The sequence below is a fragment of the Squalius cephalus genome (genome assembly GCF_949319135.1).
Source record: "Squalius cephalus genome assembly, chromosome: 8".
Lineage (NCBI taxonomy): Eukaryota > Metazoa > Chordata > Actinopteri > Cypriniformes > Leuciscidae > Squalius > Squalius cephalus.
Window position 1 is genome coordinate 9,626,467 of NC_137129.1, and position 24,353 is coordinate 9,650,819.

The 24,353-nt window shown below is 40.5% G+C and overlaps 1 protein-coding gene across 9 annotated transcripts in view; it reads left to right on the forward strand.

Annotated features, from left to right (window-relative positions):
• The window catches only part of elmo1 (engulfment and cell motility 1 (ced-12 homolog, C. elegans)), an 89,967-nt gene extending 65,848 nt beyond the window's left edge, over window positions 1-24,119 (forward strand). For 8 of the 9 annotated variants that reach the window (XM_079880146.1, XM_079880142.1, XM_079880144.1 and 5 more), the window contains 7 exons: window positions 5,172-5,308; window positions 15,992-16,155; window positions 17,208-17,320; window positions 20,678-20,785; window positions 20,894-20,976; window positions 22,824-22,901; window positions 23,012-24,119. In XM_079880146.1, the coding sequence (XP_079736272.1) occupies window positions 5,172-5,308; window positions 15,992-16,155; window positions 17,208-17,320; window positions 20,678-20,785; window positions 20,894-20,976; window positions 22,824-22,901; window positions 23,012-23,212 (884 nt within the window). In that variant the 3' untranslated portion in view covers window positions 23,213-24,119. Of the gene's footprint in view, window positions 1-5,171; window positions 5,309-9,101; window positions 9,420-15,991; window positions 16,156-17,207; window positions 17,321-20,677; window positions 20,786-20,893; window positions 20,977-22,823; window positions 22,902-23,011 lie in introns of those variants that run through there. The other variant, XM_079880149.1, reaches the window with a different exon arrangement.
• The last annotated feature ends 234 nt before the right edge of the window (window positions 24,120-24,353 follow it).

Sequence of the window (24,353 nt, forward strand, 5' to 3'; positions counted from 1 at the left end):
AATTTTTTTTTTTTTTTTTAAATTCTGACTACTATTCCATATGTCAGGCATTACAGGGTTAAAAAGTAAATCTCAAGTCTTCAGAAGTCATTTGATAGTTTCTTTTTGGCCTAGTATAGCTTTCCAGATTTTTTTTTAACTTAATTTCCCTCTGGAGATGTCACAGGGTGTACTTTGCCTAATGGCAATGATTATTTCATTCTCCATGTCTTGAAGAGTGTTCCCTCTGCATTGAAGAGCCAGGGTGGCATCTATCACTGTACATTCGTCAGTTCATCACAGCTCTTGCCTCGAAGATGACCTCTCGCAGCTGTCATCTCATCTTGACATCTCATTGTTCATTGTGTGATGTTTGAATATCATCCTTGGGGCTTTCAGCCTTGTACTCGCTTGTTTAGTTTGTTTGTTGTTTTCTTCCCCTAAGATGCATCTTGTCTTCCATAATTATCTGTAGCAGAACATCAAGAAGTGAGATGATCATGTCAGATTTGGAGAGGTGGAGGGGTGGCCAAGGCATCTGCCAGTCCTATAATCCTATGACCTCTGTGTAGATGCACAAGGATATGGACATATGGGTGAAATTCCTGGGCAGATTCCCAGTATGTCGGAAGATCATATGTCTTAATTAAAGACCACCCAGACAAGTCTCTGCAGAGCCTGTACTCTAGAGCAGTGTTTCCCAACCCTGTTCCTGGAGGCACACCAACACTACACATTTTCCAACTCTTCCTAATTGATCACACCTGAATCAACTCATCAGCTCATTAGTAGAGACTCCAAGACCAGAAATATATGGGTCAGATAAGGGAGACATCCAAAATGTGCACTGTTGGTGTGCCTCCAGGAGCAGGGTTGGGAAACACCGCTCTAGAGCAGTGGTTCCCAAACCTGTCCTGGAGGACCACCAACACTGCACGTTTTCTTTTTCTCCCTAGTCAAACACACCTGATTCAACTCATCAGCTCATTAACCCATGTGATAATGAGCTGATGAGTTGCATCAGGTGTGTTTGACTAGGGAGAAAAAGAAAACGTGCAGTGTTGGTGGTCCTCCAGGACAGGTTTGGGAACCACTGCTCTAGAGGATAAGGCTTCCTAGCTCAAGTTGTGGAAGCTCTTAGTGATGACCTCCAGATTCTCAAAGATGAACCATTGTTCAATCATCAAACGGCTCAGAGTTCAGTCTACCTCATGCAACTTGTATGAACTGGCTACATGTGTCCTCCACCGCAGTGTCTTATACAGAGTTCAGAACACGTCTTGTCCTTTTTGTTGACCTGCTGTAGATAATTCACTTCTGCATATTGTGGCTCGTCTTTTGCCTTGAGGGATCAGCAGATTGCCACACCTTTACATCACTTCTCTATAACCAATACACATGTAGAAGTCGAATCATTATCATGAAGAGTTTGTTTCAGTTAGTCTTCCATGTGTTGAGTCTTGAAAAGCCTGCACGTACTGTTGGGATTGATGTGATTATATTAAATGATAGGTATTAAAAGTAACAATATATTGATTCTAAAGTTACTTTTGTAAAGCCAATTGGCAAGGCCTATCATGCACCAGGGGTGTTGAAATGAATCGTTTCTACGATGCGGACGTGGACGATTCTGCATCGATGCAGTAATAGACCATAATCCATTATAGCCTACTGACGTTTCTCTGACGTCATTCGTCACATACGCGCTTGTCACGCTAGCATAAAAAAGGCGAAGGGAGGCAAAACACAAAAGTGAGTAAAAAAATGCATCCACTATTTTAACATTTACAGAGTGCGTGCGAGTAGCCTGTGTGTGCTTGTGTGCGAGTGCCTGTGTGTGTGAGCGTTATTGTAACTTAAGTGCCCTACCCGACAGCTTGTGTTTATTAGTTCTTCTAAATGCTCCTGTCGTCGGCTGTGTTCAGGCTTAGTTTTTTTTATTTTTTTTACTACATTCAGGAAGTACTTTCTTGGACCAGATAAAATCAAAAGGAGTTCACAAAATAAAAAGGGAGTTCTGCTTGTATTCATTGACGAAAATGTAGCCATATGCAGTGATTATTTTGCAATGCATCGTGATTTCGAATCGAATTGAATCGAATCGTTGACATGATAATTGTCATCTAATTGAATTGTGAGACCAGTGACGATTCACACCACTATCATGCATGCACTGACATCAAATGTTGAAGGATTCTATGAGAAAAGCCATGAGAGGAATCATAACTTCTTCTGCATTGAATGCTGGTATGATGCTGATTCATAGCTGGCTCATGGAGGGAGTACAGGAGGTCAGATGTGACTCTGCTGACGGATTAAGGTCATGAAACGTGTTTTAACACTTTTCTGACAGCCCCTCTGCTTACCCAACTAAACAGTTGAATTTGACATGTTGAATTGTAAGCTATTTACACTGCAGCTTTGCGCTGTGCTGTGGTTGTTAGCCGGAGAACATAAAGCCCATGTTAATACTCACACCATGCACATAATATCTCTGCCTCCTCTGTTATGTCAGTCACGAAAAACTGACTAATATGATATAATGATGTTATATGATGTAATCATGCTTTTGAGTGTGGACATAATGTATACAAGGTCTATAATAGCTGCACAAACATTTCTATGCATCTTAAGGGCTGTTGTTCGTCAGGTGCAGGATCCTCGGAAGTATGTGACTGAATTCTGTCATTTTTGCTGATTTGCAAATGCCATGTGACTAATCACATTGAAGCTGCATTAAAATGAAATGAAATTCAATTCAATTCAATGTTGTTAAAATATTAAAATATAATAGATATTATTCAAAATATTGTATATATATTTTCACCCCTAATAATGATCCCCTAGAGTATAATGGTGTATATTTGCAGAAAGTCTCTTGACTTCTGGATAAATAGGAAAGGATTGTGTTAATCACACTGCTTTGAAGATTAAAGGTCAGGAAGATCTTTGAGGATCCTTTAGTTACAATATGAGAGAACATCCTGGATTAATAAGATTCCTCCATTCAGTGTGACTGCCAGCTAGACTTTTAGAGTTGCATCAGACTGTTAATTCTGCCCAAACCTGTGAACTCAGGGCTTAGGCGAGAGCCAAAGTGACTCTGACATTTCATTCCTCAGCAGGTGGGTGCTGATAGTGCTGCCCTCCCCTTCAACACACCCTTGAACTCCTCTGACTTCTGAAGGAAAAAGAAACTATTACAATGAATCAGTTGGAGCCATCCCAAAGGACCAGGCTCTGTGGCTTGGGCAGTCTGGTGGATTGAGCCTCAGATTGACCGGTCAGGTGACGTCACTCTCAATGAAACCCCATTGCGCCTTCAGGCATCATTCATTATGCTGTGAAGTTTCAATTTTGACCAAGCCAATGCAATTACTGGCCCTCTGCTGGGGCTTTGGCAGGTTCTCTGAAACTTCAATTCCCCTAAATGAGAATCTCAAATAGTGGCTCTCATTCAAAGCACCATTCCACTCGAGTAGTGTTTGTATTAAAGTGGCTTAGCTGACATAGGTGTGTGCTGCCTCAGGGTGAAAGCCTCAGTTTCATTTTCACCTTGACTGCTTCTGTTTATAAACACAATAATGGCACCTTCAGTTTTTATAGCGCTCACCCAGACTTTAATTTCCAACGCAGCCATTCTGATTTGATTCAGGATTTTTTTTATGAAGCACTAATCTCACACGATAGATCATCACAGAGCTCTCATTCCATAATCCTGCTTTAGTAATATCCCGGGGGGAAATCTTTGAGGATCATTTATGAAGTGGCGAGATGAAGAGCAAGTCTCTCTCTTATCGTTCTTATGAGGGTAATCAGCCAACATCACATCCATCTATATGCCATCTTCATGTTGCTGTTACGTAATGTGTGATGCACTAGTTGGAGTCAAGAACTCCAAGACCCAGGCCAATATCAGACCCCAGAGACTCGGACCGAGATTAGACCCCTTGAGATCCGTCTGTCCAAAAAGCATTTTCATGAACTGAAAAAGAGAAATGCTGCATTTATTGCCTGTAAAATGAGACCCAGATTTGTATTAATTTAGCAAATGCTTTTATTCAAAGTGACTGAGACATAAGGGATAAGAAGTTTCAGAATTGCTCAGAAAAGTACAAAAGTATGTGATACCATGAGACAACAGAAAAAGAATGAGGAGGGTTTCTTTACAAGAAAGTTTTAAAGAGTAAGTGCCTTAACAGTTGTAAGTCAAGTGTTCACAGAAGAGTCTTTATGCAGTCTTTTGGAGAGGAACTTGGGATTTAGCTGTTCTGTTGAGAAGATCCAGACCTGAGACTGAAAAGGCGGTGACGAAAGCCAACTGTTGTCACCTCACGTCCCTGCTCCCTGCACATTGTAAAGACTACTCCCAAGCTAAATAGCACATTCTTCTGCGTCTACATGAGAGGAAATAACTCTCCATAACAGTAATTGGCAGTAGTCTATATGCATCTTTCAAAAAAGGAAATCAGAATAGCTAGAAATGTGAATATACAAAAAAGAGTGATCTCTCTCACCAACGAGTGCCATCGGTGCAGAACACACTGCAAAAACTAGTCCGAATGATGCTCAACTACAATATTAAAACCCAGACTAGACCAAGAATCTAAGTAATGAAATCCAGAGAAGGGCCACCTAAATCTGGAGTTTAATGCAACACTAGTACAGCATGATGTCAGTCATTTTTTCTTTTTTTTTTCTTTGTGGGGATTGGAAGAGGTTCTTGACAATCTCAAAGGGTTTTTTGAATTTCTGAATTAAGACTACTGACTAGTTGGCAGGCGAATGCATTGAAAGAAAACGCAGCTATAAAAATTCCATTTTTATCCAACTATTCACAGTCACTTCAAATGTGTAGGTGTCCTGAGAGCCAAGCGCATGCTTCTAATGCTTGAAAATAATCGTCTGCTCTGCCAAGAGGCTCTTTCAGAGAGATGTGTCGTGATGTAGCACCATTCGTTCCCAGCCATATCTGATGCATCAATGCATGAGAAGCCCACGTGAGGGCTGAAGCTGGCTAAGAAAGCAGACACGTGAGCCTCCTTAAAAGTTCATGTTCAAAGTCCCTGTTGGAGAGTCAGAAGTTCTCTTGAGACTGCTTTACTTGATAAATCAACTTTCCTCAGGTGGATTGGGGTGCAACATTTGACAATGAACAAAACGCTGACTTTGTCCCAATTGTTTGTTTACAGCCAGCGAGAACTGCCATGACTTCCACCCCATGTTTTTCACCCATGACCGCTCTTTTGAGGAGTTCTTCTGCATCTGTATCCAGCTACTCAACAAAACCTGGAAAGAGATGAGAGCCACTTCTGAAGACTTCAATAAGGTGAGAGCAGCCCTTTTGATTGAGTCCCTGCACCTGTGTCTAATTCTACATCAGTCTCCCTCTTCTAGTGGTCAACCAATGTGGGTTTTTGATTGGCCAATGCTAGGGTTGTCATGATACTAAAATTTCAGGAATCAATAACAATATCAGTAAAATTACAAGACCATAGCTAAATCTAGTATGCTACTGAACACAGCCCTTTAATTTGTTAACAATATTTCACTTTTTTTTTTATTAAATTACAATGGGTTAAGGATTTCTGTTATTATTTAGTTAAGAAAACATTAATATTTTTCAAGTAATTATTCAAACTACTTACAAGACTTAAAATAAAGATACAAATTAAGTATCATGCATTTTCAGGTACCTTATTGTTTAATTAATATGAACAAAATAATTGACACTGCATTTGACGGTTCACATGCAATTTGAATTTAAATGTAGAATTATATTACAATTATTATTTACTCAAAATTGAAAAAAGAAAATTGAAAATGTTTTATTCCATGTGCATTGGCAGGTCTGTCAATAGATTTTAAAGTAGTTTATCAGCCAATCATGTTCTTTATCAGATATTTAGTCTATCACTACTTCACACTACTAGGACTTTTGCAGGGGATGATGGCTGTTTCAAGCTCTTGGTAGAGATTTTTTTTTTTTTCTGGTAAAAGAGGTGGTTGAGATTTGCTAGGCTGTTGTTTGTGTAATTATGATAATCACACAGCAAACTTGTAACCAATTTATAGCATAGGATAAAAGACCATCTTGTGTAAAGCTGTATATTTGAGCTTAATTAAGATTCATGGACATGAAAAGTCATTTTTAAAATATCTCCCTGGAGCATGTCTCCCTGGACACTGTGATTAAATTCATCATCCTTTGTTTTCTTACATGAGCAGCACATCTGAGAAAACTTGCTTGCTTTTGCCCCTCGTCTGTATTCCTGCCTTATTATAAATAGACTTTCTGAATATAGAGATAAAACTGCTATTTAATCTGGTGATCAGAACTCCCTATTCTTTTTTTTCTGACAGTTGTCTGGCAGTGTGCACACATGGAAATCTTAAACTTTACTGGAGGGATGAAAAGTTGCTGTCGGTAGATTGATTTGTTTCAGGTTCTTTTAAAGGTAGCGAGAAGGTTGAGGTGGTGAAATGCACTAATCAAAACTTTAGCCCTATCAAGCTCTTGTTTCATTGAATGACTTTTGCGTGAGTGGCCTGTGATTCTTGCCTGTGTTCCCTCCAAATAAAAATCCACATAACCATCAATTCTGAGATGCATTGAATAACAAGACCATCACGTCATCAGCAGAACGACTGCATGTGATTTCTCCCACTAAATATGAAGTTATGCCAGTAGGGAGTTATCCTTTTTCTTTTCACAGAAAGAACACCTAAGTCTCAACATCCCTGGGCTGTGTTTACTTGTCGTGTGTGGACACAATCCTGATTGAACTGAAGAAGATTAGACCCACCTCTCCGCCCACCTTTGTGGGAGCTTAATACAGACTTAGAGGAATAACTCTCGGCTTCATTGTTCAGATGTCGCCTTCTTAAGCACACTTAACTTTGGCATTGTTTTAAAATTAAAGTATTATAGTGCCTTAAAAGTTTGAGATAGTTGTTAATTACATGTTGGTCTTGGATCCCTCCATAATATATAAATAACTCCTTAAGCCTCTACTACTATAGAATCGTCACTTTAATAAAGTAGTATAAACTTTATTACACCTCGTTGCTCCAGTTTACTATACATTTATAAAATATACGTATATAAAGTTTATATAAACTTTGGGACATCTGCCTTTACATGCACATGAACTTGGGAATTTATGGGAATTTTTTACCATTCTTCTAGAAGTGCATTTGTGAGGTCAGGCACTGATTTTGGACAAGAAGGCCTGGCTCGCAGTCTCCGCTCTAATTGATCCCAAAGGTGTTCTATCGGATTGAGGTCAGGACTCTGTGCGGGCCAGTCTAGTTCTTCTACACCAAACTCGCTCATCCATGTCTTTATGGACCTTGCTTTGTGCACTGGTGCACAGTCATGTTGGAACAGGAAGGGGCCATTCCCAAACTGTTCCCACAAAGTTGGGAGCAAGAAAAATGTCTTGGTATGCTGAACTAACTGGCACTAAGTGGCCAAGCCCAACCCCTGAAAAATAACCCCACACCATTTCCCCCCCTCCACCAAACTGTACAAGTTGGCACAATGCAGTCAGGCAAGTACAATTCTCTTGGCAACCGCCAAACCCAGACTCATCCATCGGATTGCCTGACAGAGAAGCGTGATTCGTCACTCCACATAACACGTCTCCACTGCTCTAGAGTCCAGTGGTGGTGTACTTTACACCGCTGCATCCAACGCTTTGCATTGCACTTGGTGATGTAAGGCTTGGATGCAGCTGTTCGGCCATGGAAACCCATTCCATGAAGCTTTCTATGCACTGTTCTTGAGCTAATCTGAAGGCCACACAAAGTTTGGAGGTTTGGAGCTATTGACTCTGCTGAAAGTTTGGCGACTTCTACGCACTGTGCGCCTCAGCATGCGCTGACCCAGCTCTGTGATTTTTACATGGCCTACCACTTCATGGCTGAGTTGCTGTTGTTCTCAATTGCTTCCATCTTTGTTATAGTACCACTAACAGTTGACCGTGGAATATTTAGTAGTGAGGAAATTTCACGTGAGGACTTATTGCACAGGTGGCAACCTATCTCCGTACCACGCTTGAATTCACTGAGCTCCTGAGAGCAACCCATTCTTTCACAAATGTTTGTAGAAGCTGTCTGCATGCCTAGGTGCTTGATTTTATACAACTGTGGCCATGGAAGTGATTGGAACACCTGAATTCAATGATTTGGAGGCGTTTCCCAATACTTTTGGCAATATAGTGTGTGGGTGTGTGTGTGTATATGTGAAATAGTGAATTAATAATACAAATAATAATAATAATGAAATAATAATACAAGGATAATACAATTTAATATCATGTATGTATGCAACTGTCTTCAGGCCATACTTTATAGCATACTTTATGTGCTTTTAATGCAAGCTAAATGTTGGGCTATATGTAAGTTCTGGCGTCCCTGAATGTGTGGATGTTTCTGTGGCTTTTTTTGGCATGTGAGCTGATTTTATTTATTATGTCCTCCATTTTGTGCTTTTGTCTTGGTGGGTCCAGTCAGACATGCGTTAAAATGATTATGAGGCTTCACTGTCACTATACAGCATTGATGGACCTCCACCATTTTCGGATGACTGCACCTCACCATCCTCTGCCTCTTCTCACAGACACACAACCATCTAATTTTTAAACGCACATGCTATTTTTCTCCTCCCCCACTCTCTCTTCATGATTGGCCTGTCACATCCTGTAAATATTGTCTGTCCATCTGTGTGTGTGTGTGTGTGAGAGAGAAAGAGGTGTGGAGACGAGAAGCAGGAGGCAGGTCTGCTCTCAGCGATGCTTTGGGGGCTAAAAAAAACTGACGGGCAATGGTTTGCCTGTTTCCATGGCAACCACATTCTAATTACTCCCTCTCCCGCTTCACAATAACATAGAACAGCTATTGTGTGCGTGTGTGTTTTGGTTCATAAACAGCTGTCTTCTCCACCCAATCAGCTCTGATGAAGGCAGCTATGACACCTGACTTTAAAATGGCCACTTCGGTGCATCCAAGCACAGTAGTAGTGATGTAGTGACTCTGTTTAAGCTATAGCACAACCCCCACCCCTCCCCCTTCCAATCTCTCCCTCTCCCTTGTATACAAACCACGTGATCCTTATTGCCGGAACTCCATTGGCTGAAGCAGCCATGGCGTCTGGCCAATCAGGCTTAAGCGCTGAAATGGACATAAACTGAGCTGCTTGGAGATGCTTTCAGACTTCAGAGTGTTGATGGGCAGAAGAAATCAACCTTTGGCTAAAGCATGGTCCGTTTTCATTAGCAGCGCACACACACACAAACAGCCCAGGAACCATCTGCCACCACTGTTTATTTTCCTTCTGGCGGTCCTTTCGTCCCTGCACCTGGTCAGGGTTCGTCTCTGCTACACTGGGTTGGACCAGCGTGGATCCGCGCTCCCAAACATGGAGGTGACAATGGCATGTGAGTACTGCTTAAGAGATCGCGTCAGGTGCTTGGAGGAAAACGGGTGTAGACTGAATGAAAAGGATGAAGGGTCATTTGCAATTTTGTCTGGATGCTGACGGGAAACGAGAGATAAAGCAGGCGCACAGATGGAGATGGCTTTGTGTGAAGCTGCTTGTAGTAATCAGGTTAGAGGCAGATTTCAGCTAGCGATTAACGAGGAAGCGATCCAGCGAACGCTCCAACCAGTGCGCTCCTCCGTTGCCCATCCCCTCCTTGGGGTACTTGTTATGAATGAGCGCTTTAATGTGTTGTTTCTCCATCACTCCTTTATCTGTAAAACATTGACCTCTGCTGTGTGGCTGTTCATTAAGTTTGAATTATTTGTGCATGTATCCCACGTGTACATAGGCGTGTTGTAAGATCAGCACATTTTTTGTTACTCTGTTTACAGGGAAGGCTTTTATTGAGGTTAATCCCTTTTGTATACAGCCTTGTCCTTTGTGAATTCTTTGTTAGTTCAATGTTCACAGGATTTACGTTTTGTGATCAAAAAGACTAAAAATCTCCCAACACTTCTGAATTCTGTGATGGGCTGTCAGTTAGCCCCTAATGTTGATTGATTATGGTAATATCGCAGGCAGGATTTTTTTCAGAGCATAAATCTGCAAGATCTCATAAAGTGAATGATGTCTCGAGGTGTTGTTTGGTCGTGCTCAGCATCCGCACCCAAGTCCACAATTCCCTACTTCCCCTTGCAGAGCATTTTTTTTTCTTTGTTTCTTCTTTTCTTTCTTCACTCTTTCCTTTGTTCCTTCCTTTCTATCTCTTCTTCTTTATTTCTTCACTTTTCCTTTCTTCCATCTTTCTTCCATTTTTCCCTTGTCTCTTTTGTTCTCCTTCTTCCTCTCTTCCGTCCTTTCCTTCTTCATGTCTTCCTTCCTGTCTGTCCTTCCTTTCTCATTTTCCCTTTATTTCATACTTTTCTTTCTTAATTTCCTTCTTCTTTTCTCCTTTCCTTTCCTTTCTTGCTTCCACCATTTCTTTCTTTTCACTTTTCACTTCACGTTTTGTCCTTTTCATACTCGCACACAAACGCAGTGCTACTTTACGCTATGAGCTGAGTCTCCTGGGACCTTAAGTGACCTTTAATGCATTGCATGCTTTTGGCCCTTGGAGAAAGAGTTGCTCCTGTCAGAGGAGTGGATGTGTGGTTGGATCCTGAGAGAGTTGAGTGCCACCTGCTAGAGTACAACATTTTTGGGGGGCTTTTTCAAAATCTTGTGTTATGAAATGTTTCCTTGTCAGAGAGCACTTGCGTGTTTAGACTGTGTCCTCTTTAGACCTGCTCCACGTAGGATACGAACCGGGGTCTCCGGCATTGGAGGCGAGCGCTAAGAGGCAAGGGGAGTGAGGTTTACATGCACAGCTCTTTCTGGCCTATACACTCGTTACAATGACCCCCCTAAACCTCACTTCCATCTGGGTCATGGCACCAAATGTAAACGGTCCTACTCGTGCCGCTCTGAGCGGGATTCAAACTGGGGTCTCCGGCGTGGGAGGTGGGCGTGCTAACAAGGACGCTAAAGACCGCAACCGCTAACGTGCCTCTTGAAGCCAGGGGACTGAGGTTTACACGCACAGCACTTACTGGCCTATGTCTGTTAACATCTGCACTTGACCATTTATATGTTTGTTCAAGTGTCTTTCTCTGTGTGGTCATCCTCAATACTGCAACAACTATTGGAGGCTACATACTTATGATACACCCTAAAACATTGACTATTCTGTGAGACTGTATTACTATTTAAAAAAGGCACCCTGAGATAATCCGTTTCAGTCAGGGAGCACTCAAAGGAGCCTGACAGATGTCATCTTCTGCACAACTAACACACCAGGTTCTCCAAAGTAACCCTGGCCAGGTCTGAGATTTATGGAAGAGAGTGGCAGAGCCTACCCATAGCATCCCGTTGCATGCAAGACTGCAGGTCTCTCTCTTGGCATGCATATGCATGCACAGGTGTTTTATACTTGTCTACTCCACTTGTTATTCATAGACTTACCCCCAACATTTATGAAAAAATGACTTCAGACTGTACTGCATCTAAATTCATCACATGGTCTTTGCGGTCAGTGTTTCTGGCAAATTATTTTTCCGTTAATGATATCTATTTATTTTCTTTGAAGCAATGCCCATTTCTTTGATTTGAATCATTATTAACTGTTATAAAAATCATTATGGGGGAGGAAACCGCATAATTAGCATGCCAATTGTGGAATGGATAAATGTCCCGTTGCTTTTTCATGCCTGATTACCCCATTGGGTCCACGGTCCATAAGAAGCAAAATGAATGCGAAGAGGGATGAGTGCAAGATATGCTTCCCAGCCTGTACTGCAAATTTGTTTTTTGTTCCTTTCCAGTTCAGATTTGAAGTTTATTACCAAGTTTATTAAACACTATTTGAATGATTGACAAGTTGTAAATGATAATTATGAATGGTTTCAGTTGTCTTCTTTTGATGTGACTTCCTGAGCTAATTAAGCAGCATTGTCTTTGGAGAACTGCGCCAATTGAAAGGTTTTGGGTTTAATCCTAACACCGTGTCCTAACCAAATGTGACGCGATACTGTGACATTAGAAGAAAGGTATCTTTGCCATGTTAATCAGTTTTAGTCCTAACCAGCTTCGACCCTGTCATCAGAGGATTCTATTTTAGAAACAGTTTATATTTCTGTAACATTGCGCCTGGAACAACAACATACAAACTATGACAATGAATATCTCAGGTACTGAGTATGTACTTTATTTAAAGTTAAAAGGGTCTGTGTGAGTTTGAATATCATTTTGCATGACCTTTATAGTCATACTGAAAGCAGCAATGGATAATTTACCTCAGATCTTGAAAATAAATTAATGTTATAACTGTGAACTCAATGACCATGACAAAGATTGTATCAGTCTCTCAATATGTATTTTAATCATGTTAAAGTGGTTTAAAATGTATCGATTAGATTATGTAGGCTACTTATTCATTTAATTGAGATTGCAGTCAGAGCCCTCCCACATGCTCTTCTGATTGGCTGTGATTTTTGATGGATTTTGTAGTCATGTCATGTCTGGTGTGGACAGACAAATTGCTTGTCGCTGAAATTTTACCGCATCACGTCTGGTTAGGACATAGTCCTAAAATTTTACTAAGACAATCCTGTGGCGGTCACCGATGTTCACTTCAGCTTCACATGCAGAATGTTTTAATATGCCATTTCCTGTGTATATTAGTCATACAAAATGTCAGGATCATGAATAAAGATAATCCTCTGCTAGGCTTTGTTTACAGCAAAGCTGCTCATAACATTATATGTGATTTATCTTCCTAAATCAATAAAAAAAAGTCTTCTGATGTAACTGAATTACGGCCCTTGCAATAATTACAGGTAGGAAAAAAATGACTATTAATAATGTGCTGGTATGTAAAACACAGAGGCATACCTATGAATTTATGATGGATAGCTGCGCAAAGTTGTAATTAAAATTGGACGGGAGCGATAAATCTTGCCTGCCCTGATTGGAGGCACAGAAGTGCTTTGATTGGCTGTCTGAATGAGGGAAGTATGCAAACAGTTGCAAAAAAAGGTGCTGGTAAACCAATGAGTGGACCACTAAATGCTACTGGAGGTAATGTGCTTTTCAATGGTCATATGGAATAACACTGTCCTATGTCATGGTGGGTTTTGCATTTTAAATTGTCGGTTTGTTTATAGGCCAGACAGACGGAGTGTAAAGTTAAAAGAGTTTTACCTTTAACAAACACCACTTTCATAATGGATTGGTTTCTCAGTTTTGTGTGTGTGTTTCTGTAGGTGGCTGTTGTGCACTGCTTATGATCTGACAGGATAAGACAGGAAAACCTAATGCACATGTATCACTATTTTTTGTCTTACTGATGCATATGATAGCCTAGTTAACTGCATTTGGTTTGTTTATCTGTTTCTCATTAGCATTTGGCTTGTGTGTCATAGCTGTGTATTTGGAATTGGTTTGGACCCCAAAGAACAAATTTGTTTTAAACTTTAATCATCCAGAAAACCCATTTGTTATCTTTTTTCAGTTGTCCAGCTGCCAGTTTATCAGATATAAAAATGTATGAAGGAATACAAATATATTTTACAGCACTTGTCTGTAAGGGCCCTAAAATCTGGATTTGCTTACTTCTGTTTCCTCAGTATAATCCAAGACGGCAGAATACGAAAGCTTGTTGTGTTTTATAATATTATTGTATTTTATATTATATATCATATTACTTTGTGTCATTGCACAACTCTCTTCATGGCCTTTAATGGCGCTGGCATGATCCCACAAACCCACTCACTTTCCAAAGATGATTCAGAAACACTTTAATATTAAGATTAATCCCTCATTTGTTGTGCCTAAGGGAAGCAATAGATTTCTTCAATGCCATTATAGCTTTGACATTCAAATATATTAAATAATGCAGGCGCATTAGAGATTTATAATAATAGCTCTGATGTATCAATATAAATCAAAATATATAGTCCAATGCAGAATAACAGCCTTGGTCTGAAGAGTGCTTTCAATTTTTGAACACACAAGCGCACAAATACACACACATTCATTCTTCTGTATGTCACTCTGTATTATCTGCAGGCTGACACACAGTGGGCGAGTGTGTTCTGTGCATTTAGATGCTCGAGAGAGGAGAGGCGAGAGAAAGACAATAAGCATGGCAGGGCAGATGAAGACTCACACACTTCCTGCTGAGGCTGTGACACACTTGCGTGCGTTTGTCTAAAAAAAAAAAATTGGTCCATTTCCGCTTTATTCATAAATATCACCACCCACCACATCAGCAGCTGAAATTCCACTGTTCCCCCCCATATCACCTCGTCCTCAAATAAAAGGTCTGCTTCTATTTCAGCCATCACGACTTGATTTAAAGAGGCTGATAAAAGGAAGAGAGAGAGCTTTGGATTAATTTTTGAACCGTGAAAAATCTGCAAATGTGCTCAGAAAATTGCTTCCCCCGGCATAAGGGATTGTTTCAAGTGGAGATGTTCGCTTCTTCGTCCCCCACCTGCAGCTGTCAAAACCCCCTCCCCTTTAAACCTTCCTGTGCAGTTTGAATAGAGCCGTATCGGTTTATTCCTCCAGCAATCACTCCGCTCATTCTTCAAGCACGGACATATCAGCCTAGTGATTTGGGAGGGGGCCTTGACCTTGGCCCAATCTTATCACTAATTAAACCTCATCTAATCCTGCTGTGCGAGCCAGCAGCACCTGCTTCTCTGGGTGACTGGGAGGGGATGCATGCGAAAATAGCTACTGGACTCGTTTCCAGCTTCCCAACTCATGCGTTGCTGTGCTCCCTAGCTAATCACAGCATATGATCTGTAGCCCAAGGCTCGGTGCGTACACCAACCCTCTGTTTGTGATTTCGGGATGTGCATTATTCAAGCATTACCAGAAAAGCCGTGGCTTTATTGCAGCTGGCCGTTTCTGTATCTGAGGATAAAGGAAAGTTGTCTTCTTGTGCTGCATATGGGTGAATTCTTGTCATAGTCCATTGCTGGCTATTGCTTCTGTTTATTTGTATTTGATTCTTCATCAAACCGTAATCTCCAAGATGGCTTTCATGACTGTGCTTGGCTGGCCTCCACTTATCTCCACATGAAGAGTTTCTTCCGAGCAACTTCTTAATACGTGCTCTTCAATGGTGGAACCAATACCTGTGAGAACAAAGCCTTGAAACTGTTATCACTGGTGTTCCACAAGGCTCAGTCTTGGGCCCGCTTTTTATTTTTTATTTACTGCCCCTTGGACATATTTTTAGGAAGTACGATATTAATTTACACTACTATGCTGACGACACCCAGCTTTACCTGTCTTCCATGCCTGGAGCTTAATAAGTTTGTGAATGCCTGTCCAGGTATTTGCCAGTAATTTGATTTTGCACAATATATTTAGTAAGAAGTTGCTAATAACATAAATGTATAGAATTATCCGTGTGTGTGTGTGTGTGTGTGTGTGTGTGTGTGTGTGTGTGTGTGTGTGTGTGTGCGCAGTTCAGGTATACCCTAGATTGTCCCACAAAGATGACAATATACGAAATCCGAAAACAGCTAAAAAAACCTTACTAAGTGATTAGGTTTTTTGAAAACCTAAAAAGGAAGAAAGTTTTCTGTGATGGATAGGTTTAGGGTTAGAGTTTGGGGATAGAATATTTATTTATATATTTTTTTTCCTTGTTTATTCAGAAACCTTTTGTCTGGGAATGTATGTAGACACTTAGCATGTACACCACCAGTCTGTCTACAAAACAAATTTCAGGCATGTAAGCATTAGGTTTTTAAGATCATGATCATAATAGAAGTTGTCCTTTTATGTCAGTTATACTGACCTTGTGCTGTCATTATCATCATTAGTTTCAAGTTTCAATCAACGGTCTGATCTTTTGTCTTTGTTTAATTCAAAAGCTGTACTAAAGTAAAAGCAAGATTTAAGAATGAGAAGTTTGTCTGCCTGAATGCATAAAATGATCCTAATGATGAAATCTGTGTTTGTGTGCTATAGGTGATGCAGGTGGTGAAGGAACAGATCACTCGTGCTCTCACGATCAAGCCTAACTCTCTGGATCAGTTTAAAAGTCGTCTGCAAAATCTGAGCTATACTGAGATCCTCAAATTGCGCCAGTCCGAAAGGATGAACCAGGAGGATTTCCAATCCCGGCCCATCCTGTGAGTCACTGGAAACTCTTTAATTATCTGAAGCACTCATTTCCCACAATCAGACTCACACAGTTTTGGTCCATGTGTACTGCACCTGTGTCCCACTCATTGGGATTGAAAACAAGCCTTTAAATGGTTCATAACTAATTAAACTAAGAGGAGACTCCATTAAATAAATTACCCACTGCATTACAGTAGTGTCATTTGAGCTGGAATGTACAATCGCAGAGAACATTGGTTTTTTGTGCGTACATCAACATGCAATATAACAGTGAAATGGAAATGTCCGTGTTGAACTTTCAGAGCTTGTTTGAACTGAAATGCTGGTAATATCACTCATGATTTCATGTTCTATAAATGTGAAAAATATAACATGGTTCAGTCTGTTCGCTATAACAGAAATATCAGTTTGTCAGCTTGGCTTTTGACAGTATACACAAGGTTCCCACATTTTTGACCACTGATTTTTCCATTAGCTTTTTTTTTTTTCCAGTATTCACAAGCATTTTTAATTAATTTTGTTTTTATTATTATTTTTACAGTAGTAAACATGGTTCCTATGGTATTAACTAGGTTATTGTAGCTAAATTAAATAATTGATAAATTACTATTCATTAAAAAAAGAGAGCCCACTTTACATGATATTGAGGATGGTTACTTTTTAATCCCTAACAAAATTAAACATAAAAAGGATAAAATTTAGAATCAAAACCAGATAAGCCAACTCATTACCACAGAATGTGATCAAAATGTTATTTTCTCATAAATTACTTAGCTAATGCTCAGGGCGTTGCTTAAATTACATTAGAGAAGTCTTTAAATGGCCAATTAATATTGCAAATTCTCAGCTTTCGATCTAAACGCAGTAAATTTGGCAGTAGTATTAGCAAAACCACAAGATAAAAGGAAGTTTGCCTGGCTCTTCCTGACTTGTGGTACAAAGAAATGTCTAAAGACCAAGTCTGTATGTCACAATTATGTTTTTGAGTCTTTCTTTGTGTAAACTGCCAGGAAAGTGGTGGATCAGTACTTTAAACTGCATTTGTCTGATGTTTCTCCAGGGAGCTTAGGGAGAAAATCCAGCCAGAGATCATGGAGTTGATCAAACAGCAACGCCTCAATCGCCTGTGTGAGGGCACCTGTTTCAGGAAGATCAGCAGCCGAAGGAGACAGGGTAAGAAAAACACCATGTCATAAGGCAACAAAGTGACACAACAAAACTAAAAGCGACACAAGCTGCCTCTTTCTTGTTAATCCAAGTTTCTGTCCAAACCAGCAGCTATGAACAACACTACATTTGGTCTGTTGCTTGATTTTGTTTTCAGCATTTCCCACCCACACAGTACATTCATTGAGCAACAATCCTGCACCTCATGTATGTTATCCATTAAGAATTGGCAAGCCTGAGAGAGATTGCATGTGGTAGTAGAGAAACATAGGATATTGCATGACAAATCCCTCAAGGTTCTCTTAGGAGAACCATTAAAAGGATGCCGTTTGCTGAAGCAGCACAGAAATGAATGAAAATACATGCGTTTTTAGCATTAAAATAATATCAATATGCCCTCATTTTTCTTACTGTGTCTCTGTGGTGTAATGCAGCATTTTTGCCTTCAGTTTCCCCTAAAAAAGTGTGTGGTTAGTACACAGTATAAGATTTATGATATCTCCCCTAAAATGAATGTGCTTTCAGCTGAAATGTCTTAATGTATCATTTCTGAGTGAGCAGAGCTGCACTAGCTTTTTATGCTCATCTTAAGTGTGTGAATTGATTCACTTAATGGGGTTGCTCCATTCTGCCTTTTATTTGGGACCTCTACTGGGCTGCTTCTTTGAAACTTTGGAATTACAGGAATTTACAGACACCTTCATTGGTCACAAATCTATTATTATGAGTGCTATTATTAAACCGACAGCATGATTTAGCAAGTGTGAAAAATAGCCTTTTCCGTTGCTGAGAGAGCGGAAGTATGGAGCCAATTTCAAACAAACGCTGAGTGGTGGGAGTGATAAAGCTTACGGCACAGATTGGAGAGTTGAAGGATCGTCAAATGTAATACCGCTTTTTACGCGGGCTGGCTGAAGAGGAGGGCTGCCTGCTGAGCTCAGAGGGAGGCTTTATCAGTTAGCCTGGATAATTTAACACTCTTCACACTTCTACCGGATTAGATCATTCTAAGACTAGACACCTTGTCTATCTCTTGCTATGCATTCGTTTGCCTGCCTCTCTTTCTCCTTTCTTCCTTTCTCTATTCATTTGAGAATTGTCACACTTTTCCTGTTTTATTGACATAATTTTCTTCAATTATGAACCTCATTTATGTGAATGAAAAAAAAAAATTGTTCACAATCAACTATTATATTATCTGCCAAAGGCTTGAGACACTTAATATGACTTACATGGCACCCTCTCATAATTTGACTGACATATGCATTACACATTTGATAAGTCGATATTTATCCAGTGGTTTGCCTTAATGAGACAAAGTTGAGCAGAGTTCAGCTTTACGCAGAAAAATGAAGCGGTGACTACTGACTATGAGAGTGCAGACATAGAAGCTCATGTGAACAAAGTTTAAATAGAAAAAAATCCAGGGTGGGAATATTTGAATGTTGAAATTTTTTGCCCCAACCTCAAAGTATTCCAGTCAACTTGCATTCGTGGACTCAAAATTTGATTTGGTTATTTTCACTTCCACTGAAAATAACCAAATGGAATGGCGCTTGATCGATCTGTCCCAACTTATTTTCAAGTAGAAGGTTGGAGAATTCCAAGTTCCAAGGTGTCCAGAATGCAGGATTGGATACAGCAGTAAAGGAGGAATGCCTACTAGTAACCAATATTTCAGTGACTTATTCTTATCCGTGTGAATGCACCACATGAAATAGCATTGAATAGTTACCTTTGCACGTGTCCACGTGTTTGTGGTGTGTGGCAGTATACTGTATATCAGTTTTTTCATTACAGACACGGATAGGTCCTTAATATATTTAATTTATTATTGTTATAGTAACCTTCGTTATATTGTCATTTACTTTGAATCACATTGAATGTATTTGCTCCATGACATTCAGGTATGTTCTACTTCCTAATATAATCTTTAGAATGAGGTTCCCCACAGGAGTGAGGTACTAACCACAGGAAGCCACCAAAATTCCCAAGATAGCCCAATGTCAGACCATTGCTTTTGTCCATGAACAACTAACCTTTTCAGCAAGCGTTTAAGGACTGCTCTTCAACGACAGATTATAGCGCACCTGTGGATTTTCACTGTGACAGGTGCTACATTGACATTTGTATTCCCTATTGTTCCCGCATAGCAAAGCTTTCTTCTCATGGTGGACAAAATGAGCTGTCCAGTTTCCACCTTGAATCTTAAGTATTGCAGAAGTTGCCTGAGGCTGAGCTTTCTGAATAATATTAAAATGTAATTCTTCTTTGCCTTTAATTTACTGAAACATTTTAGATTTTTGTCCTCTTTTAGACAGTGAACAATCCTACTTCCGGAAGCCCACCTTCCTTAAGAATCTAGCTCCAACCCTAGTTAAAAATCCTGAGCCAGCTAATCTTCAGAATTACAGGTTTACATTGGGAGCAGATTGAGTTCAACTCTGAGAGATTTTAATGAGTTGTTTTTGCTTTGTAGGCGTTTGTTCACTTCAGATTGCCATACGCTAGTTTGTAAATCTTTGCATTTGATAGATGTTGATTGGGTTGCAGTGTCATCTTAAGGTTAAGGAGATCTTATTTTCTTAGTCCCAGATGTAGGTTTAAGTGCATGCATGATGCCTGAGGAAAGGGCACCACAGCACTAGCATTCATCAGCATTCTTAAATAAAAATAACTTCTTTCCGCATCCACATCGCTCCCTCTGTCTCATGACTTGTGTACTGTATGTCATCAATTAGAATATAAATTCAGGAAAGCCATGTACAAAGGAAGCCCCCTTTTCATCATGCACGTGGCACTGCATGTATGCCTAAACCATTCTGCACATATCTCTTCTGACATCTCCGAATGGGCTCACAGATGGCTGTTAGCTGCAATATCCATTGGTTGTTCATTGTACATTTGTAGTGGTGGATAAACGGCCCATTGAGCTGGTTTGTTGGTAAGCTGAAGCTATAGAAAGAGATCACCCTAGATCAAGCTGTTTCCAGCACACTCCTTATCTCTTTGGGTGTGTATATGCAGCCTGTAAAGTGCCACCCTGCAGGTCTTTCATCCCACAATGTTTTTTAATCTGCCAAACTGCTATTCCCAGCTATTAGGATTTGGATTCAGGCGGCAGGGTTGAGTGCCAGCTATGGCCTTCTAGGCTAAATGTGAGCAGTCCTGGCAGTGATCACTTTTGTCTGCTTTTGGCATGGCACAGGAAGCCTCGGGAAGTGATTTGGGGGGAAAATTGCCTGTCACGGCTACCCAATCTGCAATGAAAAGCCAAAGAATATTAAGCATTGTACTAGAATGAAAGACAACTTGTTAGCATTACATTGTGGAAGACTGACCTACTGCTCTGCTTCTTTTCAGACAAGTTCTGGTACTGTCGATTGTCGCCCAATCATAAAGTTCTCCACTACGGGGATCTGGAGGAGAGCCCTCAGGGAGAGGTACCCCATGATTCCCTACAGGACAAGCGTGAGTACAGCCTGCGTTCTGATTGTGGTGTAGTGGCTTCACTCTATAAAGATGGGATTAAGATGGCCACACCCTGTCTTATTAATTATTCTTTGTTCCCTATGGCAGTTCCTGTGGCTGACATCAAAGCTGTTGTCACTGGTAAAGACTGTCCACACATGAAGGAAAAGGGAGCTCTGAAGCAGAACAAGGTGAGCAAAAATTCTCTTGAATATCCAAAGATCAAATTTTCCTTTGATGCAGTGGTGCGTGGCTTGGTGACAAAGGATGCATTAGTTATGCCTTGTATCTTTGTGAGTAATGATACATCAGCTCACTTCAGTTTCAAAGTCACCCTTTCTTCTTCCCACAGAACAAAGCAGACAATGTCAAATTTATGCCACAACTGTAAAAAATGACTCCCTGTTGACCAAATTGATTAAACTTGAGGACAGAATATCAAGTATAGTTGGAAGCTTCTGGCACAGCCATAAGGATCCCCTTAGTCCTGAAGACACTGACTGTAAAATAACAATGTGTATCAATGTTGGTTTTTTTTGTACTTTCTTTAAGCAACATTTATCTTAATAGGAATTTGACACTTCCCTCACTAACTGCTGAAAAGAGACGGAATTCTGATTGTCTTGATAGGGCAGATTTGATTAAGGCTCAGAAACACTGCACCAGTAATGCCTGTGGTAAACTTAATGTTTGCCGCAGAAGTACGTCCATTTCTGTGCTTTTTTCGTTGTCTTATTAACCATTCCAAGAAATTTGAAGGATTCCACTTCGGTCACATATTATTTTCATGGTGCAGAAGTATCTGGACCTGCTCCTGGATGACCACATTCCTGCAGAGTTTAGCTCCAACCTGCATGGAAGTTTCTAATAATCCTGAAGACCTTAATTAGCTTGTTTTATTAGAGTTAGAGCCACACTCTGGTCTAAAAGGGTTATCTCTATTCTCTTAATGAGTAATGGGTGTGTTTTGGGCTTTACGTGCAATAAACCAATCAGAGTCTCATCTCCCATTCCCTTTAAATGCCAGTTGCACTCATGCCATGGCGGATTAGCTATTTACATGACAGAATTTGATAGTGGGAAGACCGAACGAGTCTCCAGAGCGCAAACGGATCTGCTCGTGCGCAAGGTTAAAGCGTGCGAGCAGACCATCTACGGGACAAGCCGAACTCCACCATATCTTTATGTACAGTACAATAATAATCTTTTACATTGTAATCCTTTTATTTTTTATATTTGGCAGTTTTGCACGTCCCTGCGTGTTTAATAAGTAGACCTTTAGACCAGGTTTTTGTCGGTCAATGGCACAGTCTATTTCAGTTGCCTCAAAACGCGCCAACAATGCGAATGAACACACCTCGTTTTCAGACCAGCACGCCCATGGGCGCACAGATGGGCACACAGATGGGCGCAAATGCATTTGCTATTTAAACAACGTGGCGCAGGACGTGAAAATGATAACTGCGTCAGGCTGAAACTAGCAAAAAACACTGTAGGCTTATAAGTAACTGCTGTTTAGTCTTTTTTTTCTGCTCTAGACAGGCCAAGGGGTCTGAAAAGTGTTGATAAGATCTAGGTATAGACATTTCAAATGTGCCATAGAAAGGATTAGATTGTTGGCCAATTGAACAAAGTGTCCTCTTCTTACTTGAATTGGTGACTTCGATGGCTTGTCCATAATTTTGACAGGGCTGTTACCAAATGCAATTACTCCAAAAACGACATGCATTTTCTGTGTAGATTTGAGTCCATGAGACTGAAGTATCTTGTTAAGGTAAAGCATTGATGCACTTCCTACTGCTTTCACTTGGTGCCCGGCAGGAGAAGCCAGTATACAATCACACACACACACACACACACACACACACACACACACACACACACACACACACACACACACACACACACACAACAGATTGGACCATCTGCTGTCGTAATATGTTCAGAGAGGATCTGCAAGTCAAGCAATAGGAGGCACACAAACACAGCAGCCCCATTAGCATTTGACAGACGGTGTCAATTCTCTTTCTTTCTTTAGGAGGTGCTGGAGCTGGCTTTCTCTGTCCTCTACGAATCTGATGAGTATCTAAACTTCATTGCCCCTGACAAGCACGAGGTGAGCAACCAGCAACTGCAAGCTACAAAGTGGTGTAGCACACCTCCTTTGTGTGATTTGGATTTTGGGCATGCTGTGGTTTAATGCCATGTTTTCTGGCTGTTTTTCAGTACTGTGTGTGGACAGATGGGCTGAATGCACTGCTGGGGAAGGAGATGACCAGTGAGTTCACTCGCTCAGACATGGACACTCTTCTCAACATGGAAATGAAGCTCCGCCTCCTGGACTTGGAGAACATCCAGATCCCTGAAGTTCCTCCCCCAATCCCCAAAGAGCCAAGCAATTATGACTTTGTTTATGACTGCAATTAATCCCCTTTCACTGGACTGACTGATTTTTCGTAAATGCATACTGGAAGAAAGACTCTTTCCTGCTAAAACTGGGCTCTCTAGTACGCCTCATCACAATGGATTTGCTGAACTTAATGGCCTATGAACCATCTGGTCTGGTTGAAGAACCACCACAAACTGGTCCTCAGGTCCTAAACCCCTCTAGTCCTGTCGCAGTAATTTCCAGACATCTCTTCAAACAGTTACATTCCTCAAGCAGCCCACCTCCACCTGCTCTGGCTTTAAAATGGTTGTGTCAAGAATTTTTGTCCCATCATAATTTCTGGCTGTTCGGAGTGGGATGCTCCCTGTAGAGTGTGCAAAAAGTCTAGGGGATTGTGGCATGTAGCACTCACTGTAGTATGTTTCTCACTCTAACAAGCGGCAGCTATATTGCTAGCAAAGTCCAAGTTTGTTCTTTCTCCAAGTATCCCATTCATGCCTCTTATACTGTAGACTGTTAAATTAAATAGGCAGCTTCATGCAAGAGGTTGCCTTTTTTGTCTTAAACCATACCTGCTTTGTGCGTACTTTGTTATCATTGTCTGACTATAATGCAGGCGTGTAGATATAGCTCTTTCCTTCACTTGACATCAACCAGACTCATGGCAGACTGCTGTAACATTCCAAAGCAATATTGAGCTTCTGTTTTTGTAAGCTGGTATAAACTTTTGTGATATTCGTGATTGCTGCCAAGTAGTCAGTATTATACATTTCTGTGTGTTAAGGAATTTCATTTTTCAGGGCCGTCAAATTTCATTTGAACTTTCATGATTCATTTAATTTAAGATTGTGGGTATTATAATTGTTATGATTTATGGTTTTTCTCCCCTCATGTTTGTTAGAACGCAACATCCTGCTGTTTACATTAAAGATGGATTCCAGTTCAGTTTTTAGTTTTTAGCATTTCTTTAATCATGCTGTCTTGCATACTTTATATAAGGAGTGACCAATCCTGCTCCTAGCTACCTACCTGAAGAGTTAGGTTTTGAGTTTAACTGGCTTTAGGAGTGTTTAATTAAGGCTGGAACTTAACTCTGCTGGAAGGTGGCCCTCCAGAAACAGGAATGGACTCCCCTCATTTGTACATATTATACTTCATACTTGCTTGTATTTTATATTT